Source organism: Diabrotica virgifera, chromosome 8 (genome assembly GCF_917563875.1).
Source record: "Diabrotica virgifera virgifera chromosome 8, PGI_DIABVI_V3a".
Taxonomy (NCBI): domain Eukaryota; kingdom Metazoa; phylum Arthropoda; class Insecta; order Coleoptera; family Chrysomelidae; genus Diabrotica; species Diabrotica virgifera.
Window position 1 is genome coordinate 196,535,844 of NC_065450.1, and position 18,333 is coordinate 196,554,176.

The 18,333-nt window shown below is 34.8% G+C and overlaps 1 protein-coding gene across 1 annotated transcript in view; it reads right to left on the minus strand.

Annotated features, from left to right (window-relative positions):
- LOC114334541 (WD repeat and FYVE domain-containing protein 3) overlaps window positions 1-18,333 on the minus strand; it is a 108,468-nt gene that overhangs the window by 65,147 nt on the left and 24,988 nt on the right. The window contains exons 9-14 of the mRNA XM_050657350.1: window positions 16,462-16,693; window positions 12,055-12,237; window positions 8,934-9,103; window positions 7,092-7,411; window positions 5,403-5,553; window positions 2,894-3,016 (exon numbers count right to left, since the gene is read on the minus strand). Of these exons, the coding sequence (XP_050513307.1) occupies window positions 2,894-3,016; window positions 5,403-5,553; window positions 7,092-7,411; window positions 8,934-9,103; window positions 12,055-12,237; window positions 16,462-16,693 (1,179 nt within the window). The remainder of the gene's footprint in view (window positions 1-2,893; window positions 3,017-5,402; window positions 5,554-7,091; window positions 7,412-8,933; window positions 9,104-12,054; window positions 12,238-16,461; window positions 16,694-18,333) is intronic.

An 18,333-nucleotide genomic window follows, 5' to 3' on the forward strand; every position in this document is an offset into this window, starting at 1 on the left:
GTTTAAATTCAAACAAATTAAGGCAGTGCATTAATTTTTTAACTGATTTCTGTGTAATTTGTTTAGGTATAAGGAATTTAAATTGATTAGTATTAATTACATACAGTTTAAAATTAATAATTTATTATTATAATGAAACTTCGTTTGGAAATTGTGATTTTTATTTTTAGCAAAAACTGTGGTTGTAGAAAAAGTATAGTATGTAACACGTGCAGAAAGGTAATTTCTCACTCGTTTGAATTGCGGCACTCGCTTGCGCTCGTACCGGAACTTTTCAAATTCGTGAGAAATTAGTGCCTTTCTGCACTTGTTGCACAATATACTATTTTTACTACTGTTTGACGGTTCGATTACTCCAAAAATCGTTTTCAAAAAGGATTATTTTAATGGGAAAATGTATAATCAACAAGATGTTAGCGGGTTATGTTTTTCGAAATTGACGGTTGACTTACTAGGCCTCGATCCTGAAAGCAATAGCCATGTTTTTAGTTGAAAAAATCTGAGGATGGTGTTTGCCCCCTCGGGATATCAAATTCTGAGCGTTTTGTAATATTTGTTTGTGTATTATGCGTTTGTGCATTGTGCGTTTATGTATGATATGTTTGTATATTGTGTGTTGCATGTGTATTATACAGTGTGGGCCAAAGAAAACAGTCCACCTCGATATTTGGTAGTATTTATTGGTTTTTAAGGAAATGGCGAAACAGGTCGATTTGTCATGCATCTGTCATTTGTCAACCCCCTCCCTTCCACTTCCCCCCACCCCCTATTTTTAAATAGGGAATAGGGGTCGTGTGCTAACTCATTTGAAAAGTTATTCAATTCTCTATTCAGTAACATAAACATTAACATAATTATTTATACAGGGTGTCCAAGAAAAAAATATTTTAATAAAATTAATTGACACAAAAAGAAGAATGTATGTAATTTATTTAATTCAAAATACATTCTACTGCTGTCACAAAACAGAAAAAAATGTTTTTTGATAAATAAACATTGCTTTTCGCTTAATTTGAATGTTCAAGCTGCCAACCATCTGCCTCTTGGTAGGTTAAATATTGAATTTAAACAACAAACAATGTTTATTTATCAAATAAACATTTTTTTTATGTTTTCTGTCAGCAGTAGAATGTATTTTGAGTTAAAAAATTACATATGTACATTCTTCTTTATGTGTCAATTTAATTTAAAATAATTTTTCTTGGATATCCTGTATAAATAATTATGTCAATGTTAGTATTACTGAAGAGAGAATTGAATAAGCTTTCAAATGAGCTAGCACACGACCCCTATTCCCTATTAAAAAAAGGGGTGGGGGAGTGGAAGAGAGGGGGTTGACAAATGACAGATGTATGTACCGTAAAAATGTGTCCCCCTTAGATCAAAAATCAACCTGTTTCTTCATTTCCTTAAAATCTAATAAATACTGCCAAATATCGAGGTGGACTGTTTTCTTTGGCGCACTCTGTATACAGAATGAGTTTTATGTATGGAAACACTCAATTATCTCGAAAACGGCTTGCACGGGTTTTATAGATTTTGGTAGGTACGGGTTTTCTAATGCGTTCGATATTATAGTACTAATTACATTGTTGTCAGATCTTCTGTTTTTCTGCAAATCTAATGAACTTTCTTATTTCAGATGGAACACCCTATATATTTTTTGTGTTTTGAAGTCCTTAAGAAATGCTGATTATTGTTTATGTTATATTCCCTATACCTAAATGCCATAATTTTGGAGTTATTGCTACATTTATTTTTAATTTTTTTTTTAATTTAAACAAATTATAAAAATCAATTTTCTCGGCCCAGGTGGATATTATTTTAGGTTCTTTGGATCATTGGGAACAAAAAAGTTCTTTTGTAATTTTTCTCTAAAGTTAATCGTTTTCGAGTAATCAACAATTTAAAACTGAAAAAAATCGAATAATGACGATTTTTAAGGTTCTAAAACAAAAGTAAAAAATATAATTTTTGAAATTATAAAGTACCTAAATTCAAGCCCAACTCTTCTTCTGATAGCTTGCCATAAAATTTTTTGTCTCTTTTTATTTTAAAACATTGATTTTTAATTTTTAATGAAGTGCATATGAGAGGACGGGCGATCGGGCTGCATTAACATTTAAAATTACAATGTTTTAAAATGAAACAATCTTAAATTACTTATAGGTATCTGATAAAATAAGGCTTGAGGTTGAATTTGGGTACTTCGCAGTTTCAAAAATAAAATTGTTTATTTGTTTTCTTGAACCTTGAAAATCGTCATTATTCGATTTTTTTCAGTTTTAAATTGTTTATAACTCGGAAACGATTCATTTTAGAGAAAAATTATAAAAAATCTTTTTTGTTCCCCATGATCCAAACAACCTAAAATAGTGTTTACCCGGGTCAAAAAAATTGATTTTTATAATTTGTTTAAATTTTTTTTTAATAAATGTAGCAATAATTCCGAAATTATGAAATTATGAAAAATTATCAGTATTTCTTAGGGACTTCAAAACAAAAAAATATACAGGGTGTTCCATTTGAAATAAGAAAGTTCATTAGATTTCCAGAAAAACGGAAAATATGACAACAATGTAATTAGCACTATAATATCGGCCGCATTAGAAAACCCATACCTACCAAAATCTATAAAAATCGTGTAAGCCGTTTTTGAGATAATTGAGTGTTTCCATACATAAAACTCACTCTGTATAAAAGTAACTAATATGTCTCCAAGTTTCTATTTGAAAACGATTTTCCGAATAGAAATCGAAACGTCAAAAGACAAATATGTAATATAAAATGTAATTTTCATTGCAATCAGTTCCATTCAAGCCATTTTCAGAACCTTTTTATCCAATAGATTATGTATACAATTAAAGAAGTTAATAATTATTATTGTACTTACTTTTATACACGGTAAAAGTTGTAGCATACAAACTACAACCCCAGGATGAACTATGATTGGATCTGGAGTTGGTGGGCTTAAATTTAGGGAATTGACATTTGATCGCTTTCCATTAATATCTCCCTAAAAATAAAAGACGCACATGTTAAAAAATACTTGATTGTTGCTGTAGTTCTGTAAATTATGTTTTCACAAAAAACTTATGTTTTCCTATATACTATTAGTCTAGCCCCCCCTAGCCTCTAGCGTCCGTTCTCACTTTATATGTTTCTTCTTTAGATTTTTTGTATCTTCCTTGTAGCCTCTAGCGTCTGTTCTCACTTTATATGTTTCTTCTTCAGATTTTTTGTATCTTACACTACTAAAAATTGTTTTTTCTAAATGTGTATTGATCCTAAGCATGCTGCATTCATAGCAAGTGACACATAATGTCACAAACGGATATTTTGAAGTGTTCCCACTTAACCGATCGGGTAAAATTTGCCCTTTTTCTAAATTCATCCATGTATTTTTTTATTGAACACGCAGTAGTCATAGACAAGTAACATATTAGCACGGACGGAGAGAGATAAGCAAAGTTTCAACTTAATCGGTCGGGTAAAATTTGCTCTCTTTCTAAATTGATCCATGTATTTCTTATTGAACACGTGGTGGTCATAGACAAGTGACATATACGTCACCGGTGACACATGACGTTACCAGTGGTCATGTTGACGTTGACGGACCTTCGATCCATCCATCCAATGGCACTACAGCCCAAATCGAGCCTTGGCCTCCTTCAACAAGCTTCTCCAATCATTTCGATTTACCGCTGTTCTTTTCCATGAACGCGTTCCCATGAAGTTCCTGGCATCCTCATCGATTTCGTCTTCCCATCTCTTTTTAGGTCTTTTAACAGGTCTTTTTCCCTGCATTATTGCATTTAGCAATTTTCTGGGGATTCTATTCTCATGCATGCGGACCACGTGCCCTGCCCACCGTAATCTCTGCAGTTTAGTGTATTGTGCTAGAGTTGGTTCGCTATATTGCTCGTATATTTCTCTATTATACCTAATTCGCCAGCTGTTATTTTCACTTATTGAGCCCAGTATCCTACGTAATATTTTTCTTACCCATGTTTCACAGCCATAACTTACTATGGGCCTGATTATTGTTTTATAGACCCGGAGTTTTGTTTTGCGGTGTACGTCTCGCGATTTGAATATGTGGCCCATCGCAAAATGGCTTTATTTGCCAGCACAAACCTTCTATTTATTTCCGGTTCTTCTTCATTGCTTGCGACCAGATCCATTCCGTGTACGTGAATCTATTCACATGTTCTATATCGTCAATAAAGTGTTGTTGCGCCGGTCTATTTGATATGGTTTGTATGAGTAGTTTTGTTTTATTTGTATTTATTGCTAGCCCTACTGCTTCTGCACTCTGTTTCAACTCAACGTAGGTTTCCTCCGCTGCATTCATTGTTCTGCTCATTATGTTTATATAATCTGCGTATGCTGTTAATTGGGTAGATTTGTTTGTAAGTATGTTATTTCTGCTCACCGTCAACCGTCTAATTACATATTCAAGAACAAGATTAAAAAGCGTTGGAGCCAGTCCGTCGCCTTGTTTCAGTCCTTGCGTTATCGTAAACGCATCAGTGATCTGTCCTTGAATACATACCTGTGCTTCTGTTTCTGTCATTGTCATTTGCACTAGTTGTATTAATTTTGATGGTATGCCAAATTCTTCCAATATATTAGGTAGAATACAAAGAGATTGTAAACGTCCATGTCATATTCCCATGCTTTGGCTAGTATTTGTTTAACTGTAAATAGTTGGTCAATAGTAGATCTATTTTGCCTAAACCCTGCTTGATATTCCCCGATGATTTTTTCCGTGAGAGGTTGAAGTCTTCGATTAAGGATGTTTGTGAATATTTTGTATCCCGAACAAAGTAAAGAGATGCCTCTATAATTCTAACACAACAGTTTGTCTCCTTTTTTATGAATAGGGCAGATTATACTTTTCTTCCATTGTTGGGGATTTCTTCTTCTATCCATATCTCTCGTATTAGCTGGTACATCTGTTGTGTCAAATTCCTTCCTCCTTGCTTGAGTAGTTCTGCCGGTATTTTATCTATTGCCGGTGCTTTATGGCTTTTTTGTATGTGGATTGCCGTTTGGACCTCTTCTAGCTTTGGGGATCTAGTTAATTCATTTTCTTCTCCATCTTCCCCCAGCTCTTGTTATTGTACCTCCTGCCGTGCCTGCTGCTGCCTCTGTTGTTGTAATGGTGGTTGTGTCCCTTTGTTTAATACTTCCTTAAAATATGTCATCCAGGTTATCTTAATTTCGCCCATATCGCTAATGATTTCACCCTTCTTATTTTTGCAGAGGCTAGTCTTCGGTTTGTATCCCTGACGGACCTTCCAATACACTAAATTTTCCCGAACCCTACATTTCCATTAGTTTCTAATAGTTTTAAAATCAGTCTAATGGAATAAATAATTTCATGAATACAAACTCACCTGAATACTGATATCTCGAGACAACGGTGGAGATTTAGATGAAAATATGTTTGTATTAATATTTTTATCAAATAAGTCTAACGCTAGGTCATATAAAAGCCTGTATACTATTGTAGTGTATGCTAAAGATGGGGATATCTCTTCTGGTATTCTAAAAAACAAAAAATAGTGAACTTGCATGTGTAAAATAAGATTTTTTCAATAATAACATTAAAAATAAAGAATGTGGAAGCTAATGAAACTGTCATCACAGGGAAACAAGAATCTTTGGCTACAACGAAATGGTGTTTTTCCCTGGACGCTCTGCAGAGGGTGTCAACCACTCGTCTATGGTGAAAATTCATCTGCGTTGATTCCATCTTTAGGTAGAATTTTTATTATTCATTTATTGGCGATTTTAATGTGAAAAGTACAGCCCAGAGTCTAAGATGTGTGCAGGGGGGTGCACAAGGGGAGCAGAGAACCGACAGAGGGCTCCCAGAACAGACAGAGACTGCCTTGCTTGACCTGAAAATGCCCCATATTTATACGCGTTCTTGAGTGCCGCACAGTGGTTCCAAATGCAGAAAACGTGGTCATGAGGCGAAAAAAAAGTCCCTATCTAGGGATTTTCATGTTTACAGTTGTTTTCTCATACTATCGTAGAGTTGTAATACGCAGGTATAAGGATAAGACTGGATGTATTCTGGTTCATAGCTCAGGAAAAAGTGAGCCATGTCCGAGGTTATTTTGGCCGGCAGAGAAAGTGAAAAAGAACGCGTATATTGAAAACGCTGTAAAACGTTTTGTAGTTTATCAATTTTATCGCTGTAAAGCAGACTCTTCCTTTTTAAGTATGTAGTAATGTAAGATGTAAAAAATTGGTTGCCCGAAATCCTTTGCAAGGCATCCTTTGGAGGAGAAAAAGTTCTTTTAACCCCAAATAGAAATCCCAAATTGGTGACAGAAATGTCCCGATGCTATATGGTTTATCCTATATGCATTCGGACGCGCATAGCCCCACCCATTATTACAAAATCAATGATAAAAAATTTACCATTGTCTGTTGATTAAAATGTGACCTATTTCATTGCATAACAAACATGTAAATATGGTAGACATTTCAGTCATGGCTCTCTTGGTTTTCCATGCTGGCCAGGTCAAACCTTCACAGGTTTTCACCGTTACTTGGAGTATTTCCCTTCAGCAGCTTCAAGTAATATCTACGTGGTTATGTAACTACGTTCATTCAGCGTCTTTGCCGGCCCCCTTTGATAGAAAGTTGGTTATTTGCGATTTGAATAAACCGATATGGACTTTAATAATAATATTCTTCAATTATCTAAACGATCTTCACTATTAAATAAGAAACAAATGGATTTATGGATATACAACCAAATAACGGCATGTAGATGACTTCGTCGCTCCAATTATAGACCAGGCCAGTGTATTCCCATGGGAAATACCATTCTTGATGTGTAATCCCCTGTAAGATATTCCTCTGTATAAGTACGGCTGTTTTGCCACAAAATAAGCCCTAGAAGATACGGTAAAACTTGCTAAAGAAACTATTTCAGTCGGACGGAAAACTGAACCACGTTTACGTCGTACGTCGTACCTAATTATGACTTTTACCTGTCGTTCTATGGTGCACAAATTGAAAGATAACCAAAAATAACGAAAGCTTTCGATTAAATAAATAGAACTTACTCAGGATTAGTGACAGGACCAACAAAAATATTCTGATAGACCTCCTGAAATCCGTTGGACGTCGTTTCGAAATCTATTTCACTAATTTTAGACACTTTCTCGCCCGAAAAGCATCCTAATAATCTGACGGTATCGCAGAGGCTCGTCCTGCAGACTTCGTGGTAAAAGAACTTGGCGTTGGCCGGTTCGAAACGCATGGCGGTGCAAATCGTTTGGAACACTATGCTCAATAGCTGCAACACTTCGGGATTCGATTCTCTTTGGCTCAAGCGACCTTCTAGGGCCACAAGAACGCTCGTTACGTACACGAAGCCGTTAGTCTGAAAAAAATAAGAAGGATAAAGCTACAGATAAAGATAACATGAAAATTTAAAGTGCAAGAAAATATTTTTCTTGTGATTACTATGAAATATTATCAATAAATGAACTTGGCAACAGTGTATGTGAGTTATAATACGTGAAAACTATTTCGCAACAACGAAAAGTCGAAAAATAGTACTTGTTAATCAAAAAATATATACACAGCAAGCAGCATCGAGACAAGAAAAAGTGCAGTGAACAAAAAATCACGAGCAAAACTTAAAAACTGTAAGCCAACAAAGATAAATAGTAAAAACAGCAGTAAAAAGTAACTGAACATTTCAACTTGACAATTGACAGATAAGGAACGGCAAGTTCCATAGATATGTAGCATTACAAATTTCTGCTACAATGTTTTGTTAATAGAATTAATTAATTTTATATCCTATTAAAGTTGACATTAAATTTTACAAGGTAAGAACTCAAAGAGAAACAAACCTTTTGAGGGACTGACTGGAGGTGATTTTCTATGGTTGAGTAAAGATAGAGGAAATAATGAAAAAGATAAGTGAAAAATGAGATAATATGAAGGAGAAAGGCATAAGAATAGAACAAAAAATTGATGAGGTGTAAAATAGTTTTCAGCTAATACAAGTGGAATATGGCAGAATTGATACGAAAACTAGTATAAAAAATATTTCACTTAAAATCCAAGTTCCACTAGATGAAAATACCGACATAATAGATGTAAAACGAGTTTGTATCCAAAAAGATAATAGCACGAGACCTATATTACTGGAACTAAAAGCGGTACCAAAAGAACAGAAATAATAAAGCAATCTAAAAAATTAAAATAAACGGACATTTACCTATGTGAAGATTACTCCAGAGAGATAGAAGAACAGAGAAGAATACTTAAACAGCACTTTAAGGAAGCAAGAGAAAAGGGTCAGAAGATACCGCTAAATTATAATAAGCTAAACATACACGATTCAAACTATACTGTAATACTCTATTTAATGAAATGAAAAATCAAGATATAGCGGCAAATGTAATCAGACTACATTAACAAAAATGACTATCGATGGCTCCCTAACTAAAATATCAACAGACTGAGGTAGCAGAAATACAAGTTCAATAGAAACAGGAATGCGACAAGGCGATTCCCTGTCAACGACACTATACATACAACATAGTAGTAGAATGAACAGTCAAGGCCAGCGAAATTAAAGGAACTATAGCCCACTTCTTAACACAAAGAGTAGCATATACAGATGACATAGTTCTTATGAGAAGGGACAAGGAAAGATTAAAAAAATATAGGTATCTAATCTGCTATAGAAGAAAAGATAACAATACGAGAGAAATCAACATAGAAAACCACACTTTTGAAAGAGTTCACCAATTTAAACACTTAGGAGTAATAGGATGGTAAAAATAAAAGAAGTGAAGAAGTCAGGGAGCGAATATTAGCAGGCAACGAAACATTGGAACCATAGGCTAATGAAGGAAAAAAACGTATTAGTTATTTGCAACACCTACCTTTCTAAATACTGTTCTGGTACGATGTGACTCCTTCAAGCATAGCTTCAATGCTTCCAATATATCAATTTTTAGCTGCAATTGTGTTCTTGGGGCGGAATTTAAAGTATGAAGGAGCTGAGTCATATCGTCGTCACCGCCTGTGGTTAATACTAGTTCTTTAATAATACCTATAAGAAAAAACAAGTGTGTAAAACATATAAAAAGCTGCAAAACGATTGTTCAATTTTTCAAATGCGAAAAGTAATATATTTTTTCTACGGTCGTGCTAAAAGAGCCACTTTCACGCACGCATGTCGTTGCCGAAAGTTGCACTTTCCCGCACGGCGTGCGTAAAAGTAAATTTTCCCGCACGGCGTGCGGAAAAGTAAAGTACCTTGTAATATGACATTATAATATATTATAATACATGCAATTAACTAATATTTAGATATTATTTACTAATTTATTTCAAATTTCTTATTGTGTTCATGTTTTAATGAAATTAGCGAGATAATTCCATGAAATAAAATTATTTTGACACAATATTTAAAATTCAGATCAGTAGACAATTACAATGGTTTTGAATCGTCGTCATGGACACCAATAACCGCCAAAAAGAATTAATTTGTGTATTTTCACTTCTAAATAAAAATTGATATAACTCTATTTTTTGTGGCTTTTTCCAAACCTACGGCCCTAGAAAAAATATTGTTCCTAACTCCTGCGGAAAGTGTCTTCCCCGCACTCGACTGCTTGCCCGAACTCCGCTATCGCGTCGTTCGGGTCAACGGCAGTCTCGTGCGTGAAAGTATCACTTTCCGCACTAGTTACGAAAATAACTATTTTATTGCATCAAATCCTAATTTCTCAACCTCAATATTAAACTTTATTCCTTAATCCAACCCTTAGTAATAATTCATCCTGAATTTATCTCACTCCTTTAGAAATACAGACATTATTAGGCACTGCAAAACGAAAATTCAGACGCGCCTGTCTCCTCTTTCTCCTCTTGAAGGCAACAGACTTGCGAATAAATCTCTCTGGGATACTACTTCCCGTTTGTTTATTACGATTCCGCCTCTCGTAATAAACAAACGTTTTCTCCTTGTGAATTTGTTTTAAACTCATACAAGACATCTCGGCTTTATCTACGATCACATGTGGTGTATGAAATACATAGCAGTTATATGGGAAAGCTTTTTTATGAACTTGATTATGCTATTGTTTATATAATATTTAATTACCTCTCCCAATGATTTTCAACCACGCCCATAATACAGTCCACACACTCTGAAATCATTTTAATAATTTCGTATATACTCCGTCTATTATACTTACCGTTGCACGTCATCCGCGTCATAGCCCGTGACGTCACGTGATACAAACACGAAATATTTAGGCGGTAGGCGTGTTCTTTCTCAGAATCATTTTGCCGAGTACACTGGAATTACAGCCACTAGACATATTTTATTATAAACGCGTAGAAATAATATTTGAAGATTTCTAGTAATGTTAACTTAAAGAAATACACAATAATATATTTCATTTAATTTGTATAAATGGATTATAAAGCGTTTTTATGAAGCACATTTGTTCGGAACACACTGTAACTGTAAACGAACGAAGGTGACATTTTAGCATAAATTGGTAACATTTATTTGACAGTTGCGGTATTGACACTTCATATTTGTTTTTATTCTTTACTATAGTTTATTTTTAAACCAAGAGGAGTAAACTAAAAAGACAGATTCACACCCAAGAAAGTCACTAGAAATATCATCAAATACATCTTCTTTTTTGGTTGATCATATCGGCTTTTGACAATAATCAATACATATTATATTATACTAATACGTCGCTAAAGAGTTCTAAGAACAACTGTTTTTGATATAAAAGTAGACTAAAAATCTAAAAATTAAAGGATTAACGCAAAGAACACAAGAAATCGTCGATATAACTTAATTAACCTATAAAATGACGGAAGTGTCAAAATTTTATAAATGTCATTAGTGCCAAAATTTCCTACCAGTAACAGTAACTGTAAATTTGAATTACTCCTATTAGTTAAAAAAGAGACCATATAAATATTGGTTTTATTATATTTATTGTTTTTATTATTTAGTTTAACGTAAGATTATAACTTAATTCTTGTTTTCTATTTTTAATGTTTTTATTTATTTACATTGAATATTAATTTGCTTTGTTGTATAATCTACTTCGCAAAAATTATGTGATATATTTGATTTAAAATGAATTTAAGAATTTTTTTGTAATTGGGCAATAATGTAAACTTAGATCACTGACGCAGATAATGACGTGCAACGGTAAGTATATTAGACGGACTGTATGTGCATGCAATAGGGAACTTGCATAAAATTTTTTAAATCCGAAAAAAATGTTATAAATCACAACAGAACATAATTTAAAACATGTATCAAAGATAAAAAAAATTTGTTTGTCTTTCGTTTGGCCCCTAAAGACGATTAAAAATTCAAATTATACCAGCCAGCCCAAAACGCGTCGTGACGTCATCCGGTTATATGTTTACATTTTGCAACAACAAAGTAAACAAAATTGTATGTAATTTTAAATTAGACATTATAAACGTTAGTAGAAAATAGTTATGTGACGTCGCAAGTGTTTTTGATCGTTTGAACTATTCATAGAAAACCTATACTTTTACAAAATGGTTTTATTTTCCATGGTAAACCTTCTTTCTTTTCCTTCAAAAACTGTATCAAACTCCAATCTCAACAAACTGGTATATATTATTACAATGACATACGATAAATGTCATTAAAATATAAATATTTTTCTCTTATTCCGCGACGATAAGCTAGCCAAATACCCAAGTAGGTGGAGGCCAATAAAATAAAGAAGGTGAAGAAGAATATACCTAAATATAACCATAATCATAACTATATAATAAAACTATGTGACGTCACGAGTCGTTTATACTATTTTATATCGCAGTAGACTTTAAATTTGTATTTCTAAGTTATTACGAGTTTTTGAAGCATGAAATTTTGGAAATCTCATTTTTAAACAAGACTGAACATTATTATAATAAAAATAATGTGCAAGTTTCCTATTGTACAACGATTTAAATATGACGATTTAGTACACTTTTAATACTCACCTAAAATTGAATTCCTACATTCCGTGTATTGCACTAGTTTATGAACGCATTTGGCTCCGCCGCACTCTCTTAAAACATTAGCGTTGGAGCTATTGCTAGTTAACAAGATCGTCAACGCTTCGACAACTAATTCTCCTAATTTTTCTTGTCTACACACTAATTTGTAATCCTTGGCGTTTGTCCCTACAAATCATACAAACAAAAAATCAAAATCTTAACCTCACGTAACCTAAAAATAATGTTCAAAGACGTTCAGAGGCATTTGCACCAAAATTGGACGACTCAAACTGCACTACTGATCACTACTGTTTTGTCACCCAGTCTTTTTAATCTGTACTCTGAGGAAATCTTCAGGGAAATCTTGACGACAGACAAGAGGGAGTAAGACTGGGCGGAGAAGTAATAAAAAATATCAGATAAGCTGACAACACAGCCATTCTTGCAGAAAATTTACAAGATCTCCAGACATTGGTAAATCTAGTCAGTGAAGCAAGTTATCAGAGAGGCCTAAAAATCAATATTTCAAAGACGAAGAGGATGGCAGTTAGACAGATTAATGTAGATCAAGGTGTGCTTTCTCTTGATGGAGAGGAGATAGAACGGGTAAACCATTTTAAATACCTTGGCAGCTGGTTAAATGTGAATAGCGATTCGGATGAAGAGATAATAATCAGGATACAAAAATATCACGTAAGGCTTTTATGACCTGGAAACCAGTTTTATGTAACCGAAGCCTGTCGATCAATATTCGCAAGAAGGTCCTGAAATGCTATGTGTGGTCTATATTATTGTATGGTTGTGAGACGCGGACGTTAAAAACCACAATGATAAATAAATTAGAAGCATTCGAATTGTGGTGCTACCGATGAATCCTAAAGATATCGTTGTCAATGTTAATAAATATTGTGTGAACAATGTTAATTTTTTGCGTTATTTATTATTTCTTTTGGGTTATTTATTTTTCCTATTACTACATAAGGATGTAAGGGATAGTGATGCGCAACGTATAGCCTCTCCTATCCAAATGTCAACCTCACCTGCCCGTGTAATAGTCTTGATAATGACCTTTCGGTGCATCCTGCCAGATAACAAACGAGGCTCTGACGTCCGAGCGATTGCCGGTATAAGCTTTTCTCCAACTTACTGGCCAACGGCTCCGGGCGGATGAGCTGATAAGTGGAAGGGCACCTTTTTGTCCTGAGATTGATAAATCGTTCTCGAAGGCGGATGAACCTATTAACAACGTAACGGTCAACGGCATAAAGATGCAGAAGGCAACGGGGAACCACTGCATTAAAGACTCGGAGAGTACCCCTAGTACAATTAGCATGACTACGACAAATCATAGAAACGATATTACTGATCATGGAACTCGGATACCAAGATCTGGCAGAGAAGGACAATCACAAGACGGCCAGGCCTTCTCGGTCGCCAGCAGAAGAAATCCTTGCCAATATAGTGTAAAGATAAACCTCACGATCTGCACATGGAACGTTAAAACATTATACGAGGCAGGTAAGACTCATAATGCAATCAAGGAGATGGATAGACCCATTAGTGAAATGAGATGGACGAACTCTGGGCAATGTAAAATTAATAATCATCACATATATTATTCAGGTAACCCTAATGGAAGACACGAAATGGGGTAGGTATAATCTTAAATCAAGAATCTGCCAGACATGTTAAAAATTTTGTACCTATATTGGAAAGAATACTCCTCCTTAAACTTAATACCTACCCAATTACAACTAACATTATCCAGGTATATGCCCCTACAGCAGACAAACCGGACGAGATAATTGAAGCATTTTATAATGAACTATCCAACACCTTAAAATGCCTCCCCAAAAAGGATTTAACTTCGATTATGGGTGATCTAAATGCCAAGATTGGTAGGGGACAATCGGGAGAATTCATAGGGCAATTTGGACTTGGAGAAAGAAATAGCGAGGAGACCGACTGGGTGAATTTGTGACAGAAGAAGAGTTTGTGATTACTAACACTTACTTCAAACTCCCTTACAGAAGATTATATACATGGAAATCACCTCAAGACACTCCAGGCCGCATAGTGAGAAATCAAATAGATTACATCATGATTAATAAAAGATTCCGTAACAGCATAACATCAGTCAAGACATACCCAGGAGCTGATATCAAGTCAGACCATAACCCATTGATTGGCAAAATTAAGCTCAGGCTAAAGAAGGTTAGACGTAGTGTCAATCCAAAATTCGACATCAGGCTATTAAAAGAACAAAACACAGAACAGAGTGTAAAACGGTATATACAGAACAACTTGAATACCGTTATTCAATCGGATGTAATGGACTAGGAGATAGAAAAGTTGCATACAGTTTCACAAGACATACGTGAGAAATTCCCCAAACCACCAAAAATAAAGAAGAAATCGTGGATGACAAACGAGATTTTAGATATGATGGAAGAGAGGCGAAAGTCCAAATATCAGGACATGTCATTATACAGAAGAATAGAAAAAGAGATCAAAAAAGCAATTAGAGTAGCTAAGGATACACGACTAAGAGAACAGTGTGCGGAAATCCAGCAATTGCAACATAAACAGGATTCATTCAATATGCACAAAAAAGTTAAAGAAGCTGCAGGCTTATACAAACCTAAAAGAGTTGGGTGTTTGGCAGATAACCAAGGCAAACCACTGTTAAGTGTGGAAGAAAAACTAGACACGTGGAAGAAATATGTGGAAGTAACTTTTGCAGATGAAAGGCAGAATACCATTGAAGACACTGAATGCCAAACAGGACCCCCGTTTATCATTGAATAAGTCACGTCAGCTATTAAAACAACTAAAGATGGTAAATCTGTAGGGCCTGATCAGTTTTATGTAGAGTTCCTAAAACTTATGGATGAACAAGGAATAAAATGGATAACAACTGCATTCAACAAAATATACATAACTGGAAAAATACCCCAAAGCTAGTTACAGTCGACCTTCGTAACTTTACCCAAAAAAGTAAATGCCAGAACATGTGAAGACTACAGAACAATTAGCCTAATGAGCCACTTAATCAAAACGTTTCTGAAAGTGATACACGGCAGAATATATAAAAAATGCGAAGAACAGGTATCATGGACGCAGTTTGGATTCCGCGGTGCCTTAGGCACCCGAGAGGCTCTATTCGCTGTCCAAGTGCTTATGCAAAGATGCAGCGATGTTGACTCTGACGTGTATATTTGTTTTATCGACTACAAAAAGGCGTTTGATAGAGTAAAACATGATAAACTCATAAACATCTTGAAAAAGCGGGAGTAGATGATGGAGACTTGAGAATCATATATAATTTGTATTACAACCAAACTGCCAATATTAAAGTGGATGACCAATTGACAGAGGCAGTCTCCAGTCTCCATAGATAGAGGAGTGAGGCAAGGATGCATCCTGTCCCCGGTGCTGTTTAATATATACTCTGAATGTATCTTCGAGCAAGCGCTGGGAGAACTACGGGAAGGCGTATTACTCAATGGAGTGCGTTTGAACAACATTAGATATGCCGACAACGCTGTAGTTTTTGCAGACAGTCTAGATGGTTTGCAAAGAATAATGTCGCGCATATCAGATATAAGTAGAGAATACGGACTTGATCTCAATACGAAAAAAACAAAGTACATGGTGGTCAGTAAGCGCGAAATATTAAATACACAGCTTTTGGATAACCAACAACTAATTGACAGGGTCGACAGCTACACATACCTTGGTACCAACATAAACAGCCAGTGGGACCACTCAAGTGAAATAAAACAACGCATAGGAAAAGCGAGATCAGCGTTCATAATGATGAAGTCTCTTTTCAGAAGCCACGATTTACCTCTTGCTACCAAAATCTCTATCATCAGATGCTATGTATTTTCTACGTTGTTGTACGGAGTAGAGGCCTGGACACTTTCCGAGGCTTCTTTGAGAAAACTCGAGGCATTCGAGATGTGGTGTTACAGGCGCATTTTGAGAATTTCGTGGGTGGATCGTGTGACTAATTTTAATTTTCTACGTAGAAAAGGCAAGGAATGCGAGATTATTAACACAATCAAAGAGCGCAAACTGGAATATCTTGGCCATGTTATGAGGAATGAACAGAGATATGCATTGTTGCAACTCATTCTTCAGGGCAAGGTATTTGGAAAGAGAGGACCAGGGAGAGGAAGAATATCTTGGCTTCAAAACCTGAGAAAGTGGTTTAAAACATCGACAACCGGACTGTTCAGAATAGCAGCAAGCAAAGTTAGGATAGCCATGCTGATCGCCAACATCCGGAACGGATAGGCACCTTTATTAAGAAGTAGAAAATTACTACATAAAGAATGCAAGTGTCCGGATTTTTTTGACCAGGAGTGATGATTGGAAATGGACTGAGTGTCGGTTTGGACTTACCTGAGACTTTTTTATCTTCAAGCAAACTCCCATAGCGCGTTAAACACGTGACCATAACCTCTAAAAGTCCTACTTCTCGATACACGTCTTTAAAAATAGGATTATGCTTTAAGATGTTCAGTAATGTTTGCATACATAATATGCTACAGTCCACGTAATTTAGACTGTGCGTTTTCAAAAATATAGACATCGATATCAATTCCTTACAAGGTACAAAGTTCAACTGGTATACCTGAAAATAAAACTATATTAAAACCACACAACGCGCTTGACGCTAAAACGCCTCACATGCTCAGAACAGAACGCGCAAATGCGTCACGCCCAACTTATGTAGTAGTAGCTTCATCTTTAGTCTGTATTTGCATTTAATAGATAAAAAGAATATAAAAGGAAATTGTAAAAACAAAAAAATAAGTTTAGATATATATTATTTAGAATAGCAATGAAAAACGCAAATAAGCGTCATGGTCACTTAAGAAAAAAAATTTATTGTGTGAAATGTTTAAGGACTTTCAGCAATATATAGGATGTTTTAAAAACTCACCCTGTAGTATATTAGACACAGGAATATTACTCATCAATGGCACCTATGTACGCCGTTTCTCCCGCTTGGCGGCGCTAGTGTAGTTGGAGGTCAACGTTTTGACTATTCGTGAAGATTGTATATGGTGTTTTTGATTACGATTTAATAAATAATAAATTATGGCCGAAATATATGGATCTTAGAGACTGTTTGTGCGTTGAAAAACGAATTGAGAAGGAATGCGTGAGTTACTGGAAAAAGGAAACCCTTATCGAATGATAAACTATATTAATCATCGTCTCAATGTTTTATTTCTATAGCTCAGAAGAGGGTATTTATTTAGTATTAACTCGCGCTCCCCACACGAGTCTGACAACTGTGAATAATATGATATGTGCGATCTGCCTTACTTTTTTATCAATTTAAAATTCACAATTAAGTGTGCTCAGCATTAATTTTTGTGTTTATCTCATTTAAAAATGTGATATTTTCAAAATATGGCCGCCATGACAGTTGCGCATTTGGTGTAAATTTGGTTTAAGTATGGGTTGAGCGCAGTCGATTGTGCAATGTTGTCTTATTTAAAAAAATTATAATTCCTTATGGAAATATAGAATGTGTTAATTTAATTAAGTACAATTATTTGGGTGTTTGTCTACGTGAAAAGCGACCTTAAATTTAAGATGAAATTAGAAAAAATTAGGGTTAGGTTTGATCAGGTTATGTTTTAGTCACTAAAGAATATTTGAATGGTACCTACTAGGTCACTTTAATTTTCAGTTATTAACTTTTTTTATTTTCGATGACGCTAGGTTAGGTTTGGTCAGGTTATGTTTTAGTCCCTAAAAAATATTGAGAACTTGAGAATTATTTAAAATTAGTATTTCACATTTTTCTATATTATTATTATTGCTTCAAATATAAATTTTTTTATATGTTCACTCCATAAAAAGCGATTGTAGATGTGGTAACAGTGTGAATGTATATAAAATTGCATATCTTAATCCGTGCGTTTATAATAAATTTTGATCTGAATTTTATAGTGAAGTATTCTATTTTTTACTGTCGAATCAAGGGGCAATACGTAATCTGTTTCAACAAAATGTTTATTGCAGATACGTGCGTTTATAGTCGGCACATATTTATCCCTTCTTATTGCTACAATCCATTTTTTTCTCTTCAGAATATCTTTGAGAAACCTGTGTCCTGATGTTCTCGATAAGCACAAATGCATAGCACAACATTGAGGGATTTTATTTTCTCGAGTTTAATTCACACATCGAAACAAATATGCAATATTTACTTGGAAATATATTGATTTGAAGTGTTGACGTAAGTTGACGTGACCT